This window comes from Triturus cristatus, chromosome 5_1 (genome assembly GCF_964204655.1).
Source record: "Triturus cristatus chromosome 5_1, aTriCri1.1, whole genome shotgun sequence".
NCBI lineage: Eukaryota > Metazoa > Chordata > Amphibia > Caudata > Salamandridae > Triturus > Triturus cristatus.
Genome location: NC_140587.1, coordinates 448,894,244 through 448,913,561, shown reverse-complemented (window position 1 = coordinate 448,913,561; position 19,318 = coordinate 448,894,244). Strand labels below are relative to the sequence as shown.

At 43.7% G+C, this 19,318-nt stretch overlaps 1 protein-coding gene across 9 annotated transcripts in view; it reads left to right on the top strand.

The window, feature by feature from the left end:
- The first annotated feature begins 641 nt into the window (after positions 1-641).
- PDP1 (pyruvate dehydrogenase phosphatase catalytic subunit 1) overlaps positions 642-19,318 on the top strand; it is a 72,749-nt gene continuing 54,072 nt past the window's right edge. For 2 of the 9 annotated variants that reach the window (XM_085605275.1, XM_085605272.1), the window contains exon 1: positions 642-1,039. Coding sequence is in view for 2 of the 9 variants with exons in the window: in XM_085605269.1 (XP_085461395.1) it covers positions 1,357-1,657 (301 nt within the window). In the remaining 7 variants the exon portion in view is untranslated. Of the gene's footprint in view, positions 2,393-19,318 lie in introns of all 9 variants that reach the window. The other 7 variants (XM_085605273.1, XM_085605269.1, XM_085605274.1 and 4 more) reach the window with 7 other exon arrangements.

The window sequence follows — 19,318 nt, the reverse complement described above, 5'->3', positions numbered from 1 at the left end:
TGACACACTGTTCAAATCCTGGGCTTTTTTTTTTTTACAAAGCCTTGTATTCGGACGTCGGTACACTTCACTTCAATCGCCAAACAGGAGCAGAACTAACCCAAGAAAGCTTTAGAATAATAAACGAAAACCCAGGTTGAGCCACACAGTCATCTGATAAACGTTGAAGCATTATTTGACACGACATGTCCAAACTAAAAAGAATCGTCTGGGTACAGGGTAACAGTAGCACCGCCTTATTACAAGCCGATGCGAATGTAGGTAAGTGCGGAAAGAGCAGGGTTGTTTCGCGTTTGCTGCTGCTTCGGTCTGCCCAATCCGAGAACGTGCGAGACACTGGATACCGACATTCGGAGAATCAATCCTCAGTTTCAGAAAACACCCGTCTTCCAAACAAGTAGAACTATCTAACGCACCTAAACTAAAACATCAGTCCATCAGCAGGCAACGGTTCATTCACCACTTCCGGGGCAGCGTTGCAGTCTCTCCCGGGGCAAGGGGCGTTATCTTCCGGCTGACTAAGCTGGCTTTTCCGGGCAGGGCCCTTCATTTCAACCAATCGCAGGATGGATAGGGCAGGACAGTCGCCCACCCTCGCTAGTGTCGCTTATTTGTCTCCCAATCAGTGCTGAGTAGATTTCCCATTGCCACTCCCTGCCTTCAGTATTTGAAGTCGTTTACAGTCGAAGGCCAGGCAGAGGCAATCGGATTTTTACAGATTCTCCGTCCGGAGGCGGGAGGTAAGCCCTGCGACCGGGAACCTCCCGCCTTGTTCGGGAGGAGTATAGTGTGTGCTTGGGACCTGCAGCGGGAGCAGCTCTGCCCGGGGGCATGCCATCTCACGCCCGCCACCATCACACTTAGCCATTGCATTTCACCCATCGCTGTCTCTCCTAGGCAGTCTGAGGGCAGGGGGGTTGGCACCATCCAGCACTACTAATGCAGCCGGGTGTGTCATCTCGTGTCTGTTGTCGTTCCCACACCGCTGATGCGAGAGAGAGGGTTGGGTTCTGCCCGAAACACGCATCCGACTGAGTAGGTATAGTGCATGAGTGTCTACCTTCTTATTTCACCTGGCTCTAAGTATCTCTAATGCACGAAGTTATTGACACGCTAAACCTTCCATTATCAGGCACCTGAAATGCAGGGGTCATTCATGTCTGTGCTTGCGGCTGTCGGGTACCTTTAATGCAGGTCAACGGCCCTGTCATGCCTACCTCCATCAGTGCAGGGGGCGGGCGTCTCTCATCTCCCTGCCACGCTCAGGCATCGTTAACGCACCCGGGTGTCATCTCATCCCTTTGCATATTAGGCCAGTGGTAGTTATAAAAGTGGGGTGTGTGGGTCTGTCATCTCATGCCTACCACCATCACTAATGCAAGGGGCGAGGCTCCCGCTCTCAATGGCCCATGTGCGGTGATGACACCACGGTCCGCTCACCACCGGTGTCTCCCCCGCACGTTTGGCAGCGCGGACACTTTCCGAGTTGTGGCCGCCACAGACAGGGAGACATCACAGACAGGGAGAAGGGCGCGATCCGGAACCTGGGCCGCGACCCTGACCCCGAAGCTTCCCGCAGTCATCCCTGGCGGAAGCAGAGCGGAGCCGGAGCCAAGAAACCCGTGCAACGGAAACGGCCGGCCGGTGCTGCACAAAGGTACAGAAAGGCAAGGGGGCTGTGATCTCATTCTGGGATGTCCTGCAGGGTGCGGGATGTCACTGGGACCGTTCTCCGAGTAGCATCCAAGAAAAGCGCGAAGTGGGGAATTACGCGTAGAGAATTTAAGAACCTGATGATGTTTATTTTCCATCAATATAATAATAAAATGATTAAGATCGTGATCTTTAATGTATTCCTTCTTGGCATTTTTAGCACAGGGAAACTTACCACATGTACTACTACAATCCTGCGGTGCATGCATGTGCATTGTGTGAAAAGAGATGGTAGGTTGTGCATTCAGTGGGCCAGCTGGACTCCTGTCAGTATGTGCACATCTCATGTTTGCCCCTTTTCAGTAACAGCACTTCTTCGTGTGGGAGAAGTGCTGCCACTTTGCGCGTAAATGAAAAGAAGCTTCAAAGCAGCAGGTGACAGCTCAGTGTGTGTTCTCTTCCTTGTTCATTCAGTGTCTGCTGCACTACAGATTGGCAAATCCACCCGGACTTTTGTCCGAACCTAATCCTCCAACCTAGTGACTCAAGCATACATCTAAACACCCATTATTTTGATCTTTGGCTGCAGGAGGGCATGGGAAACAATAGAAGCAATTAGTCACATTAAGAACTTTCTGATAGCTTATTTACTCTACTTCAGAGAACCATTGTAGAAAACAACTCTTCTCCATTCTACCCGACGAAACGTTTCATTTGGTTTGCGACAGGCTACTTGGAGGTACACAAATCCAATGAAAAGATGTTTTAAATGCCTGTACTGGACTGGGGTGATAACCAATAGTCTTCGATGCATTGAACTTTACTAATTTTGGGCTGGAGTAGTAAATTGAACCAAAGTAAAAACAAGTCATCTTTCTACCTACTATGTTTTTATTGGTGATATACCCTGCCCTGCACGTTTATAATGTAAGGGTTCTTACTCTAGTAGCTGTCAACAGGTCCCATGTCATGAAATATGGCCCACCGAATTGGTGGCTGGCGCCGGGGATTAGGTTTTTAATCTTGGCTTTGGTGCTTGAACGAAGATTGTTTGATTCTATGTGATGTGCTTGTTATCTCAGTGTCTATGATGTAAACAAGTGGAATGTAATTCAGTAGTAATGTGACGTTATTATAATAATAAAAAAATGGCAGTGACCATTTGGCGCATATTATCTTATATTGTCTCGCAATCACCATTATGTACAGGACTCTCTTGTTCTAAAGCTTGTGAGGAGGTGGGAGGGGGGGGGGGGGGGTAGTCACGCCAGGTAAATATCAACACATACACACAGTAACTTTTACCCAGTCCAGCTTTTCTCATTTAACCACACAAACCAAAAACAGTCCAAACAACCAGCAATACTGGGACATGCAGGTCTGTACATAATGTCCAGCATGCATGCAGCTGTTGGCTGAACAACCAGAGTTGGCTAAAAGGGATTACCATGACATGGGGGCAGTTAAAAGCCATGCACTTTTCATCTGCCCATGTTCAATAGAAGTCATAATTTCAGGCCAGTATTTGACGAATGTATATGCATTTTACTTCTTTATTGTTAAAAATCCTAGTATTAGACGGCATTTTTTCTATTTTGGAGAGTTCTAATTGAGGGGGACTGAGAATGCTAATCAGACGTAACAGTGTTGCCTTCTAAATCGATCAATTACTGTTGCCCTATCTGCCACCTTGGGAGAAAAAGCTTGGGGTCACAGGGTTAGAGAGACTGCTATAAGGGTAACACGTTTCAACTCCAGCTGTCTTCCTCCAAAGATGTGTCTGAGTACTAGCATGGGTCAAACGTTCACACTTCAAAAAACCGAGTTTAACTCCCTGGGATTGGAAAGTGTAACCCCGTGAAGTATCTTACTAGAAAGAGGATATTTTTTTTTTAGCTCTTTATTGGAATGCATTGTGCCAAACGATTTTCAAAACGTTAAATTATTGTTTCGTATAGTGCTTCATATACCGGACGAGGTCGTAAAGCACTCCCATTTAGATTGGTACCTGGGCTCCCGAGAGAATGGTTGCAAGGGCGTTGGATATAGTCTGTCTTTTATGGAACATGTTGGGTGCAGTGTCACAGTACTTTGATGTGTACCCTTGGCTTGGTAAGACTTCTGTAGATACACCGAGACTGATTAATGCATACTTTGGAAATGCCATTAAATTGATAGCTCCTAGGTAGGCGCTTGAATTGACTAGCACCGCTTCTTACCGCAACTCACTCCCCACCGCTCCCCCCACACTGCACCCTACTGATGGCACTTCTCGCTCCCTTTGAAACTGCTGAATGCAGGAAGACCGAAGGAACCCGTTTCTACAGACACCTTTCCTGCGCAGCCTGGATTGCACCGCTGCTGGAGGAGTCTAACGCCTTCCCGTGTGACAGAACAACACGTCTCTGCAGCAGAGCAGCTGCCTGTCCTGTTGGAGCTGAGCCGTGGCCGGCTGCCAGCCCTAGCCGGCGTTTGGCAGCCCGTCCTATTGGAGCGGGCCTGGCCGGCCGCCAGGGCCTGTGCAGGCGTTGAGCGGTGAGTCATGTGGCTCGGATACTGTTCAGTGCAGGCTGGCGGCGCTATTAATTGCCTCTGTCCGTACAGCACTGCGCTACGGAGGGCACTGGAAAGATGACACAACGGTGCTCCTGTTAGGATCGGTGCTCAGTACTTGGCCGTCCCATTATACCCCCGACCGAGCTAGGTTTACTGTTTCCCCATATCTTTGAAGATCTCATTGGCTGTTAAAAATGGCACTTGCTTCGTATTACCCTCTTTCCAGCAGTTATAGGAAGACTCAACAGCTCGGGTTTTGAATGCATTGATTTTACATCGGAAGTTGGAACTTTATGTAACCTCCAAGGACGGCTGTCGCGACTGATAACTGAAATATACCATCCTTCGGTCTTTATGTTGCAGTACTACTCGGCGTGTTCATGGGGGGCGGGGTGGGGAAGGTAGTGCCAGCATCTGCGTCTCCGTGACATACACTCGTTGCACTTTTCTTCCTTTAAAAAAAAAGTAAATAATTAAAAATATGTGTGTATATATTTATTCATATTTAAAATCCTTGACTACGCCTTTGGCACTGGTTTCTCGAGCTTGTTTTTCACGTGAGAACGGCTCAGAAATGGATCCGGTCTGTTCTGATTACGTTGCCAGGATCCTGTCGCCCGCCTTTCCTGGGCCGGCTTTAGGGTAGTGCGAGGGCGCTGACCTGGAGGGAGGGCGCTGACCTGGACGCGGCTGTTTTGAGCAATAATTTACCATTTAAAAGCAGCTGCTGCAGAGTTCCTTGTGCCTCCAGCTTTCAGGCAGCAATAAAAATGTCAAGATAACTCTTGTGATTAACGTTCCTGCTCGAGAGAGAGATCGGAGGTTTGTCTAGCAGCCGTTTCGACTAGCCATAAAGTAGTACTGAGGGTTAATATGCCTGCTGCAAATAACAGATCTGTATTATATGTGGATAGCGGAGTGGATTAATAAAGCTAGCCTTCACCAGCTCTGGAAAACTTAAATGTATTTGAGAGAGTGTCAATGGAGAGATGAGGGTCACTTTTGCCTGGTGGTAGTGAGGGAATCTGAGGAGGAGGTCATATGGTGCGGCTAAAAATATTTGTGGCACAGAGCGCCACCAGTGCTAAAGCCGGCCCTGTTCCAGGGTCTCTGAGACCTGAAGACTCGGCCCTGTGCCAAGGGACACTGAATTACAGTGATGTAGCAGTGGCACACTTCCAATTAGCTGCTGAGTTTTGCATTCTAAAGGAATAGAATAAGAGAGAGCAGAAGTATTTTATGCTATGGACGTATATCCGTTCCTCGCCAGGTTCTTGAAACCTACTCTTTTGCTATGCCCCCAGTGGAAGAAAATAATGGGCAGGTTGGGTAGATGAAACTGATTTTCCGTAGTCACCTGAATATCTGCTTGTCTACAACACTCTGAAACACTGAGTGCCTGTGTTGGAAATTAATAGAGAGAAGTGCAGATACTCAATATACTTGAGTATCTGCTTCACACAGAAAAGTTCTGGCACTCTTATATTAGTAGTATTGTATCCCCACCAAGAAGTTCTGGTAGTCTTCTTATGGAAAGCTGCCTCGTGCCTTTGATTGGACTCCCCAGGCAAAAGTCTCTAAAATGGAGTAGGGGATCCTCTGTGTAGAGCAGAGTTCTCCCACCTAATGATTATTTAGTTCTTTCTCTCACACTAGTAACCAGAGGGAGTTAGTTGACAAACACTTACATGCTAGGACTTCCCAAATAATTCTGTGCTTAAGACAGAAGCAGCAAAGATAAATCTTGCTTTGCAGCCGTGCCTACGTTTGGAATTGGGTTTCTGAATACAAAAATGTGACAGCACTGCACAAGTTTCCATCTTGATAATTGGATCTGGACAGAATATTGGTACCCATATACTGTTATTCTTTTGCGAATGAAGTAGTATTTTGAGAACTGACTGATGTGCAAAAAGCTATTGCACTAAGCAAATAATCCTTGGACATTTTATTTTTTGTTCCAAAATTTATTGTTTTAGAAAAAGAGAGCAGCACAGAATTTACTGCTTTTTCTTCTTAAATTATAAAAAAGATGCAATATCAAAACATCATAAAAAAATAACAAATAGATACCCTGTATGTGTTCCCATAGGACGAAACAATAGAACCCCGTCATTCCTTGCTTCTAAAAACAACATAAACGCACCACATCTAGACAAAATTAAAGAGCACAAGGAAGCGAGCCATGAGGACCTAGGGGACAGTCTACAAAGGAAACAATGCCTTCCTGACCATTCAAACTGAGGATCCTCTATATTCTTTTATCCCAACTTTTAGCTGCTTTATGGAGCTTCTGGTTTGTTGATGTTTCAGTCCCCCTTCAATAATTTCTGGAGTCCATCCTCAGGACTTAAAGGTGCAATCGTTTCAAGGTATTATAGTTATCTGATACAGTATCTTCAAACCCTCTCAAATTTTCAATAACCCAAACGATCAAGTCGACTCATAAAAAACCACACTCTGTACAAGCAGCCTACATCAACGTATTGGTCTTCAGGCTCTTTGATTCATCCGTCGGGAACTGGCATGAACACTGGGTCGCCCGTTCTGCAGCATTAAAAACCAACTACATAACAGCTTGCATACTCGCCTGTTTAATGTTGAAAGCATTCTGAGGACGAGAGGACACTGCTGGCAACGATGGAAGCTTAGCTGCTGGCAAGGATGCCTAAGGTATGCTGACAAGTGTCCACAGATGATCCTGACGTGCCCCAGGTTTTGGTAAGCTTCGTGAAGTTATTCGTGGATCGAACATTGAGGGAGAGTTGCCTTATTTGATGTATCTGTTAAAAGGTTAAGGAGATAAGTGAGTTGAGCTACTCGTTCTCTTTGGTATCCTTCCAGGTTTTAGGCTGTAGATCTGAAATGGTCTGCTGGGGGCTCGCACAGTTCTTGTGTATGCTTTATTTTTGCGGTTGGGCATTCCGGCTTTAGGAACTAAGCAACTATGCTGTGAAGTTCTCTTTTTGGACTTCATAGATACAACAGCAGTAGCAATAACCGCCTTTTTGCCTTTCCTTATTGCACCTTTATAGATTCTGTAGTGATATTGCCTTATCAGTTTGCAGTGGGGTATGTTGGGTGTCCCCCTTCCTCGTGACTTTCCAAAGATCTTTTGTTTGGTTTATGTCTAGATGAGGTTTCTGAGGACTGATGTGTTTGTCTGTGATGACATTAATGCTGAGATTGTTAGATACAGAAAAACACTAAGCTGAAAGTAGAAGGTGGCAGGGTCCAGTTCTTTTCAACGCTTTGGAAATTGGGCCAGCAGACCTATCTGGAAGGGAAGTTATGTGGAGGTTCAACTGAATTATTGCATGAAAGTAGATCGCAAGATGACTATTAGTAAAATTGAGGAGGTTCTGAGGGGTGCCAAATGCTACCAAGGTATGGTTGCAGAAATGGTTGGACTTAAGACCATTTGCATTAGATTCAGTGATTCCATGTTGAATAGCAAACATTTGTAAGAGGATGATTTTATTATGTCAAATAATTAGTTACAATGGCAGGGGAGTGGCAGTAGACACATTATCTGAGTCCAGCCGGGTGTCAGTTGAATTGCAGGGTTAGAAGTGGAAGGAGGGGAGGATGGAGCGAAGAAGGAAGAGTTGGTAGTGTAGGTGCTTGAGAGAGATTGAAAATATGGAAAGTTCGGAGTGAAAGGATGATTGGCCTTAGTACCCAGGAGGAATTTGGAAAATGTAGGATGGTAGAGGGATCCGTTAGGATGTGAAAGTAATGGAGGAGGGAAAAATATTGATATCCAACCATCAGTAAGTGAGAATGCTACACCTTTGTTTAGCATATTTTTGTCTAGATGTTGACATGGTTGCAGGGGTAAGCTTTTGAATGGAGAAGCTACATTGAATGTGGTGGGTTTGGAGAGGATCAGGTGCATGCTGCTTATTTATTTATTTATTTTGGGATGCAGTGATTAAATCAGGTGGGACAAAGGCTTGGTTATCAATGTCATCAGTGATGGTTCAAACTTTGAATTGTGATGAAGTTGTTTGATCTGGAGCAGCTGAAGTTCAGCTACTTTTAATACAGGTTGTTGTTTCCCTCCACATATTTCTTGTTCACTTAAAAGCATACTATTACGTATGTTGGCTGTAACAGTAGATATTCCAGTCAGAGTTTCGGAGCCAAAGCAGCTCCCTGTCTAAAACATCAAGGTTTACACTACTGTTAATTTTGGTTATTTGAGGGACTTTGGGGGTTCTCGCTCACGCTCACTCTCACTCTCACGCTCACTCTCGCTCTCACACTCACTCACTCTCACACTCTTACTCTAGAGCACTGTAGTAGTTGTTATCATAGACCAGAAAAACTGCAGGCACTGCCTGAGCTACTGTTTTTAGGTCTCATCTGCCAGACAGCACAAGCTGTCTGGCTGCGAAAAACCTTTTGTGAACTTCCCAAAATGTGCAGTGGAGTTTAATCCCACTCATTACCCACTGTTGATTGGCTTTGTCACTCTATTTCCTTGCTTCTTATTGAATGACTTGCCTTGTCCAGCGTGTTTTTGTCCCTTCCCTGGAGCATACCCTCTTTACCACCTTTTTGATTTGTATTCTTCCACTGCTCACTTTTAGAGAACTACTTTTTTCTTTTCCTTTAAGCACACCATGAGAGTGAGTGTCTTTTCTAGATCTCACTTTTGTGTGTTGCTTTCCTCCCCATACCACCTTCCCTCCAGTACGCAATGTGTTTTTCTCTCCGTTGTGCTTCACCTCCCACCCCCTAACTCCCACCGCCGTGTGCTCTGTGTTGTTCTCCCTAGTGTGCTGCTCCACTTGCACTCCATTTTGCTTTCTCCCTTGTGGTCTACTTTTGTTCTCCTCCACCCCACCAGCTCTTTCATTGCTCTCCCACCCTTTGTGGCTATTTCCATATTTGGAGGACCTGACAGCTGTCATTTACAGCCAAGTGCTCTACTACAAAACGCGCTTTCACACACTTAGCACAGTAAAAATTAAAAAAAGAAATGTTAAGTGGTGTCTGACATCTTAGACTTGTCAATTAAAATAAAGAAAAATAAATGGCACCTGTGCCATTCTGCATGCGGTCGCATGCTTGGGAATGACGAGACCGATAACAGAGGACACTTCATCATGCCTTTTGTTTTTCATTTTAGGTTTTGCCTCAGACAGTACAATCGGGCTAAAAAAACATTGACCAGGCCAGTGCATCTTGCATGTTGGCTTTGCCAATGCTTGCTTCTTTTTGTTGAAGTACTCTGTGACAGTGCATGTGTTTAGAAGCTGTCTCCATTGTATTCTTCATTCTCTCACCCGCTGTCCGTGTTGTTGCTTCCCCCTCTCGCTGTCCCTGTTGTTGCTTGCCTCCTCCCGCTGTCGTTGTTGCTGCTTACCCCTGTGGAAGCAGAACCGTGTACCCCAATATTTAGGACATCCTAATATTCAGATCACCCCCAAATTTACCTCGGGCAGTTCTACTCCCGTTTGACCTTCCGTAAAAAGGCACCCTCCTAAACATCAATTTAGCAGAGTAGCATAACAAAGCATTGGGGCCACTCAGTAATTGAGTTCTAGATCAGAAGGTTTTATTACTTAAATCTCAAAATCAAGCGGTACAGAATAAATGCCATGAAGGCTCAAATGTAGAGTTACACAGAGTAGTTAAAATCAGATATAATTCCAAGTCACAAGTGTGCATCAAAAATACGAAAAGAAACGGGCAGGTTTCCGAGTAGAAAAGGAAGTCTTCTCGCTCACACCAAAATTCAGGGGTTCTTCTACATAATTCTTGCATAACATATCAGTAAAACATCAAACTTCTCATGGCTGACAGTAACCACTCATTTGACAAATCGCAATTATCTGTATCACTACCGAAGTTCATAAGCTCTATTCTTCCTTTTAAGTAAGCGTTCAGCATATTCCACGTTTTTGATATCTGGAGATGTTCATACTAGTATAAAACATTCAGACAATGAACTTTTACACTGTTAAATAAGACTAGGCTGAGCAACTGAACAACAGTGAAAGGGTCTTGGAAAAACGTTACAGTTAGGAACACTAGAAAGTTCATTCAGAGTACATAAGGAAAATTACATCAACTTGTCTTCGTTCCGCAGAGCTGTAGGGAAAGATAATGGGAAGGGGGACCAGATGGGATGGTGGTGAATACAGGAGGGTAAACAGCATCCGTCTTATCTAAGATGGAGTTTCATGTAAAAATGTGGCATAAATAAATCATGTTAATAAACACACTTCTGTACGTCGTAGTAAACTATTTTCTTCTGCAATCATATTAATAAAGCATTTGCGTATTGAATCATAGATATTAATCATTATTCACCATTATTATTCGCCCACAAGTATATAAATCCAGAAAAAAGCTACTACACCCTTTCCCGCCGTCCATGTTGTTGCTTGTCCCCACCCGCCATCCTTTAGTTGCCTGTACTGCCTCCCACCTGCCATTAAAAAAGCACTATGATGTGGCCAGTGCTGGCCGCGTCATATAAATAAAAAAAATAAGGATAATAATTTAAAAGGTTTCTGCTATACTGCACATCAGCAGCACATGGCTAATACACTAACAAAGCCAATAGCTCTCATAGTCGAGGCTTATTGGCTTTGCCAATGCCTTTTTTCCAGCCATGCTGTAAAGCAGCTGTGCTGCTGTACAACATGGGTAAACTTAGAAAAAGCCAATAGCTCTTGTCTCGTAACGGCTCTTATCTTGAAGGCGAGACCTATTGGATTTACCAATGCTTGTTCTTTTTGCTGATGCTTCACAGCATTGGCAAGCAAGCTAAGTGCATAGGTGAGACATATTTGCTTTGCCAGTGCTTGTTTTTAATAGCACTTTAGCCGAGTTGCACACTGGATTCGGACAGGGCAGCACTACACTGAGTATTTTCGGGGCGGCCACTAAACCCAAATCACCCGATGACTTCTAGCTTCCTGTATCTGAATAAGGCAAGCACATTTGCGCTGTTAGGCCTGCGGCGAGCAAATGAGTGCTTGAGGAAAAGTGTGAGGGTGCTGATACCTTGGTAATAGGGCCACGGAAAGGCTTTTGAGCGAGGGACGCCGAGGGGATTTGTAATTTGATGAAGATCTTGAAATTGAGACTCTAAAGGGAAGCTAAAGAGATGTGTATGAAGGGGCAAAAGACCCTTTGTGCATTAACTGTATCTTTAAACATTCACGAAAAATGAAAAGAAATACAGCGAGTGCTGTGAATGTTTGTCATTATTCCTCCCCTTCACCTAAGAAACATTGATATGTTGTATGATGTATCCTTTGCATATTTCCTAGGTTTCACAACTGAGTTTACAAAAATATTTCTGCGGCTTCTACAGTATTTTCCTTGTTTTGTATATCTCTAATTAGAACTGATCACATTATGGTAGTTGGGATGCAGTACGAATCATAGAAGAGCTTTGATACTGTGGCCCTGCTGCTCAAGCAGAAATGTTGGCGTTATATTAGGAGTTTAAATACCCAGGACAAATCCAGAGGACTGACCTACATAATGTCCTTTACACATGCCTAAACCATCCAAGCAAGCCACAACCTGAAGTAGCCAGGACATCTTGTAACGCTTTCATGCAATGCCCCAGCTCAGGTGGGCCCACAACAGAACCCAGTAGAGAACAAGTCTTAATAAAGCTAACCCGGAAATGTCCAGCATCCCAGGGTGTAAAAAATGGACCATGTTTATTGCCGACATTAATGCTTTTTCACCTCTTTTTCAAACCAATAATGGGAAATACAATTAGATGGCTCCTTTAGAGCTGGTGATTGCGTAAGAGTAAAAGACAGATGCTCTGCAACAATATTGTGCAGCTCTGTATATTGTTGTAGCTCAAATGCAATTTTTTGTTTATATCCAAAACGGATTTTATGAAACTGTTTAAAGAGCAGAATTGCTGTAAGTACCACCGTGGCCCATTTTATTCCCTGCAGCTTGCTGAGGTATAAGTATTACCATTGTTTATAATATGCACAAATATAGGATGGAACGCCTTAGTGCGATTACTGAAGGAATATTGTCACTTTCAATAGATTTCATATCGATCATAATGCTGCACATAGGTTAATCTAGCATTATGACAGCTACTATGCTTTTGCTAGAGCCATTACTGACCTTCCCCCATCTCCCCCTTCCACAAATACACAGGGGCTCGACTTCTAATCTTGCTCCACTCTAACATAGGAGTGCCCCGATTTATGTCTTCTTTACTAATCATCGTATAATCGTTTCCGGGTTCAAAGTTGTCATTAAAATCACCAGCAACCAATTTTACAAGCCTATTTCCGTCGCCTCTGCAGCCAGCCATTGTGGAGCCTATCACCTAAGCAGGCTGAGGTTGGAGATGCTGCTTTATGTATGTTACCGCTATTAAAATCATTTAAAATCATTAGTTGCTTGCCTGTCTTAAAAGCCATTAGTATTTGTTGTATCGAGATCATTTGTTGGACCTGAAATTAAGTCCGATGTGTACGCATATTGTAAGACCAGCAGCTGGCCTTCCTCTCATTTGCCCGACTGCTGGTACAATACTGGATATGTATTCTGACTTCTAAATGGGTTCTAACCCCCAAGTTTGCAATAACCCAGTGGCATCCCAGTTTAATATATCGATAGGTAAGATTCATCAGGATCGCTTTCATTGACATTAGTACCCGCCATATTGCCAAGTATGAAACGCCCTAAATAGGTGAATTTTACATTTTTGCAAAGGAAGCCGCATCCAAGGTTAGTGCACTCGCATAAGGCATGTCCTTTTATTATTGCCAATGCTAAGAGTGGAATAGTGGTTTGTGTACAAGGAATTATACTAGCCTCTCACCCTCTAAACAAATGTACTTTCTTGTTTTATCATTTGCCCAAGTTGTTTATTTGTAGCTGTTTAAACGAAACAGCCTTTTGCTCAGCACATCTACCTTATTATTGTCATAATCTCCATTATGTATGATTAGTGTATGGGGCAGCCTGAGCAAAAAGATATTTCGGCTCCATAACCTTAGATGGTAGTATTCCCATTTGTTGGCAAGATTTTCCTTTTGAGCCAACGCTGCTCTGCATTGTCCCATACCCTCCCAACATACCCTGTTTGTGGCCCTGCTTCCCCCATCCCAGAATAATACAGAAATTCAATATATGACCTCTAATTTGAAGCAATATCATTGGACCCTTTACAATGACACAGTAAGTTCAGCAGATTCCCCCTATTTAGGATGCCATCTGGACTCTAAAGCATCATTGTTGCTCTAGCAAAGTGACACATTTGGATTGTTTCCTTACCCTCTTCTAAACTAATGAATAAATATGGAATCCTTCACATCACAAGCCCTTGCTGGAGGAGGGGCTGGCTGCATCAAGTTCTAATTAGGCACATGGGTTTCCTGCAACACAGATGCTTTTTTGGGGGCCTAAGGACTACAGATCCCAGAATCCCTCCTATTTCAAGCGCTTGCCGGAGGAGGGGCTTGACTGCATCAAGCACTCCTTAAGCTGCTTGACATCCCAGCAGTACTGGATAAGGCCTGTCTGCGCTCGTCCTTGCCTGTTCGAGGCTGGACTCATACTCTTAGGTTGCTTTAAGCTGTGACATGGTGTGGGCAAAGAGTTGTCTATTTCAAAAAGCTCACAGGGGATGAGTGCCTCCAGGAACTCCTCAATTATGTTGTATTGACTTCAGCTGTACGGGCTCTTACAGATTAGTTCCTTACAGTTGAGGAAGACATCAGACTGTGACGTTCCAGCCCTGTAGGGGTTACAGCGAATCCTATTTCCGTCAATTCTGTTCAGGGCACTGCAGGCCTTAATATACAGACTAAGGGGTCGGCCGTAACAACTGTTGTGGATGTGCATCATGTCCCACTGGAACTCCCCTCCAAGCTCGTGCCACCAGTGTGTAAACGCAAGAAGAAGAATCTCTTTAAGTTTTGTCCATGGGGCACAATGTTTCTAAGGCTGTTAAAAGGCCTAAAAGGAAGGTGGACTGATATGGAGGATTTGGGGTTTGCTTGTCGAAACATTGACCCTGCTTCTGTTGGTGCTGTACCCCCGCTTGATCGGTTGGTGGCACAGGCTTCTTGTAATTTGGAATGCCAGGCCAAGACTATGTTTGTTGCCACTTTATGCTCAGAGCTATTGAGCATGTACCTTCCTGCCTACACTCTCATTCTGTTACTCATGATGTCACTGTCTTGTCTGTCCACCTCCTGTTTCTTCTCCGTTATCTTCTGTTTCTGCATCATTACATCTCCAAATCAGTGACCAGACTGTAATAAGATGAGTGGTTGGCAACGTAGTTCCTTCATGTAATGTTCCACCGTAGAACAAGAGCTTGGCTAGTTTGGGTGAAGTAGAAACAACAGAACTGTTTACCCTGCTTGTTGGGCACCTTCCCCCTGTTCCTTCACTGTGTGGGCATGCCATCCCTGCCCCTCATCCAGTTGTGCATAGGCTTGAAGAAATGGTGATGGGGAGGGTGGGAACTAGCTCACTTATAAAGAATGGCTTACGTGTGAATTCGGACCCCTACCCTTAGATTTCCCTCCCAATGTTGCGCCATATGTGTTGGTTCTAACCAGCATCCCTCTGTTAAGTGAGGGGATTCTGAAGACCACAGAACAACTCATTAACAAAGTGGTCTATTGGTGTAGTGGGCGTATCAGTGATGGGGTTTTCTTTTTCAATCATATCATCCTGGTCATGAGGTTTGGTTGAGTTGGCTGCAGCTGTAATGGGGAACCTGGGGATTGTTGGTGATTAATTGTGATCGTCGAGAAATAGTGGCAAGCCGATTTCACATCAAGCTCAGGATTATGGTCATGACTCTAGGATTAGGGTCTGTCCTGTGGCCTTTTTTATCTTCCTGTCTATGGGCGATCAGGCTTCAGACTGTCTCACTCTCGGATTGGGACACAAGGGCCCCATGCGGGGAATTTTGTTGTGCCAACTTCCAACCGGTTCTTAGCTTTAAGTACTATAGACAAGGTGGATTGACGTGTTCTGTGTCCGAAGGACTCCAGCCCCTCTTACATTGTGGCCAAGGATAGGGATATTACTCCATGATCTGTAGGCACTTCCAGTTAAGCAGAGTTGTTAACTTGGACTATAGCTAACAAATTGAATGATCCTTTATGGGTTAAGTTTATTCAAAGATTTAGCATTGTGTGCTGTCAGGAAACTTGGGAGGTAGCCAATTCTCTTTGTATTGATGGCTACAGTTCCTCTCTTTTCTCCTTCTATTTTGTCAAATTCTGGTAGAGCAAAGGGTGGTTTGACTACACTGGTTTCTCAACCTGAGCTGTGTGGCCACTCTCTGTGACACTGGCTCTGCTTATTTGTTGGGGGTTATCTTAGCATTTTCTAAAACGAATAGTGTTTTTTTGTTGAATTTTATAATCCTGATGCAGCTTTGGAAACTTTAGCCCAGTTGGTAGCCATTTAGGCTTTCTTAGTTCGGCTAAGAAGGGATTCTTATTTCTTTATCCTAGTCGTGCTCCTCTGAGATTTTAACCTGCGTTTGTGCGGTCAAGAGGTGGGTTTGAGTTAGTTGAGGAGACGGGCCTCTTGCTACATTTTGAGCACACTCCTCAAGGAGAGATGTTGAGTGAAATCCTTTGTAATTTCACCCTAGTTTTTGACTGGAGCAGATTAGGTGTAGGCCTTTACAAAGCCTTTGCACTAACTTATACAGGTAGAGGGGGTTGCCACCACTATTGATTATGTGCTTCTCTTTGCCCCTTTAAATCCACTTGGAACAAACTATTCCATTATAAATCAGACTTCCGGTCCGGACCTTGCTTCTGTCTTATCCTGTTCCTCGCTCTTGAAGAGTAGTAATATAGCAGTTGCAGCTCAAGATTAAGGATTAAATGGAAGATTTACCTGGAGGCCTTTTTAAAAGAGCTCATTAAGTCTTCCCACAGAAATTTCGAAATTTGCCTCTCTCTGGATTCTGTCAATGGGACAGTGGTGGCCTCTGTTGCTAACATTTGTAAGTGGATGAACTTAATGGTAACTCGACAAGGGGAAAGGGTGCGATCAGTGTCTCGTAGGCAGCTCAGTTGATTTGATCAGGAATGTTTGAAGGCTCAGCGTGAACTGCTACAGGCTCTTAATTGTAAACGTAGATCGTCTCTTAGAGTGGCTAAATGCAAGTGGATTTACAAAGCTAACAAAAGGATCTCCTGAGGCAAGAGACCTTTCGGAACTCAAAGATGCCTGACCTTTCAAGTCTAGTGTGGAACTTTGGGAAATAGTCAATTGCCCAGTTTTTTCTAGCACCGACTCTCAAGCCATACATGACAACATTGCTCCTGATAAGTGGGTGGCTCACTTTAGAGGCTGTGTTAAATTTTGTGGAATATACCTTTTGTTATAATGTTTATATTGTTTTGTTTTAAATATCATACAGTGCTCGCTTGCATGATGAACTCTGATTCAGCAAGATTCTGTAGAATTATGCATTAAGCTGGCATTAGACTGATGGTGATGGTATTGTGCTTTAGAAATAAACTTTGTTTCTGCAAACGGAATATTCGCTTCATTACAAGTGGCTCCTGACAATAAGGAAAAACTACTTTCATTTGCAGGTTTATGTGAGTACTGTAGTAAATTTATAAAGAATTTTGCCACAAAAATGGAACCTCTTAGGGAGCTTACTTGCAAAAATGTATGGCATTGGCGGTGCTTTATCCCAGAAGTGTGGTGAAGGTATCTGGAATTTAACGTTTGCCTCTCGCACTCTCAACAATACTGAGAGGAGATATGCTGTAACAGAAAATGGGTTTTTAGCACGTGTGTGGGCCAGTGAACACTTTATTTGAATTTAGGGTTCCTGTTTTTTTTTTTTAAGAACCGGGCATAAACCACTTGTAGGGGTCCTTTTGCCTGGGAAAGGCTGGAATGCCACTGCACGCATTGCTAGGCTTATATCGAGGTTGCAGGAGTATTGCTCTAAAGTAGAGTGTGTGCCTGGTAAGATTAATGTAATGGCAGATTGTTTGTCCAGATTGCCATGTTCTGACAACAGGTGTGAGGTGGAAAATGTTGAGGTGGGCATGGTGGCTAGCGTATCTCATCCTGTATCAGCCAAGTTTGGGATCATTGATGAAGGAAAATGGATTGAGTGACAAAAATTATGATCTTTTTAAAGTAGTAAAAAGATTTGTGATGAAAGGATAGTCTAGCAAGAGTGATATTCCAGTGAAAGTGTTACCTTTTTGGAAACTGACAGAGGAGTTGGAAGTGGAAGGTGGTGTGCTTTTCAAAGCAGGCCAATGTATCCCGCCTACAGGTATGCAAGATACTACTTTGAGGTTGGCTTGTGAGGGACATCCTGGTATGACCTCTACAAAGAGGCTTCTCTGTACATATGTTTGGTGGCCGGATTTAGATAGTATGGCTGACTGGGAAGTGAGAGAATGTGAAGTGTGTGCCAACAGTGAAAAGATGTTTAGAACTCTGCCTGCTCCCTTTCAACCTGTCGCTTGGCCAGAGTCTCTATGGGAAAAGGTTGGGTTCGACATTTCAGGACCTTACTGTTCTTTGCCCCATGATGCTCATTTCGCATTAGGTTTGATGGATTATCATTCTAAGTAACCGGAGGTTAAGTTTGTTCCTCAAGCTACCACCAGTGCCACTATTTGTTTTTTGTTTAGAGAAATGTTTGCAAGGGAAGGTTACTCAAAAGTTTTGACCACGGATAATGGGGTGAAGCCTAAATCCTGTGAAATGGAGAGTTTTCTTAAATATAGTAATATTTGTCATAATACCACTGAATTATATGAACCACATGGTAATGGTCAGGTTGAGAGGTTTTACAGAGTTTAAAAAGAAAGCTTCACTTGGGCACGTGGTTTTGGTGGTGTTTGAAAGGCTACATTTAGAGAGAAACTGTGGTTGTGCCGTATTACTCCCCAAACCACTATCGAAGTCAGCCCATAAAAGCTGTTGAAGGGAAGAGATCTGTTGTCTAAGTAGTGTCCATGGTGGTTCACAAAAAGCTGGGGGAAGGAGTAGAGAATCTGGTTAAACATGTGGTTGCCATTAGAGTAAAAGTAAAACCGGAGAAAGTCAAACAAGTGTATGATGCCAAGTGGAAAGTTAAAGAACCTTTGTTTGAGGTTGGGGATTGGGTGAGAGTGAGGAAACCTGGGATTGTGGGCAAGTGTGCACCTACATTTGGTAAAGCAACGAGGGTAGTCAAGGTTTACAACAAAAGTGTGCTTACCTTGGATGGTAAAGTATGGAATGTGAAGAGAATAACAAAGTGTAAAAGTAATGGGAGTGATTCTAGTGACCAGAATGGAAGAAGTTCTTTAGTGAACATCGGCAAATGTCCTTAAGCTACGTATGCCTGCCAGCATGATCAGTACACAACTAGGGATAGTGAGGTTGAAACTGTTGATTCAGATGTTTGAGGTACAGGATTCTAATCTTACACACTCTCATGAGGTTCAGGAAGTGAAGGAAAATTATATGGATTCTGCGGCTTCCAGAGTTAAAAAAAACTTGTCGTAACAGGCATCTGCATGTGAGCTACAATGATTTTGTATAATTTAGTTGTTCTTTATAAGTTGTTTTGTTTGTTTTTCATTTTGGGTGTAAGATATGTTATATTTTGGGGAATATTCCTTCGTTATAATGTTTATTTTGAATATCACACTGCTTGCTTGTATGATGAACTCTAGAACTTAGAGGCTCTGAATCAGCAAGGTTCTCTAGAATTCTGTATTAAGCTGGCATTAGACGTTTGGTGATGGTACCGTGCTGTAGAAATAAACTTGGAGTATTCACTTCATTACAGGTATTTGTGGTTTTGCGGACACCGAGGGCCAGGGTGGTGAGCATTCCTACATGTCTGACCCTTCTAATGTTTTCTTTCAGCTTTTGGGAGTCAGGGAAGCGATTGACTGGCCTAGTAATAATAAAGCTCCAGGATGTGATATGGTCCCTTCTGATGTATATAAATTGGATACTGGTTTGACAGCACCCTTGCTCACCCAGTCTAAGATTCCCTCTTCCTGGTCATACTCAGTGATTATCCCTATCTTTAAAAAGGGTGTTAAGACTGACCCACACTAGAATAGACCGATCTCCCTACTTGATT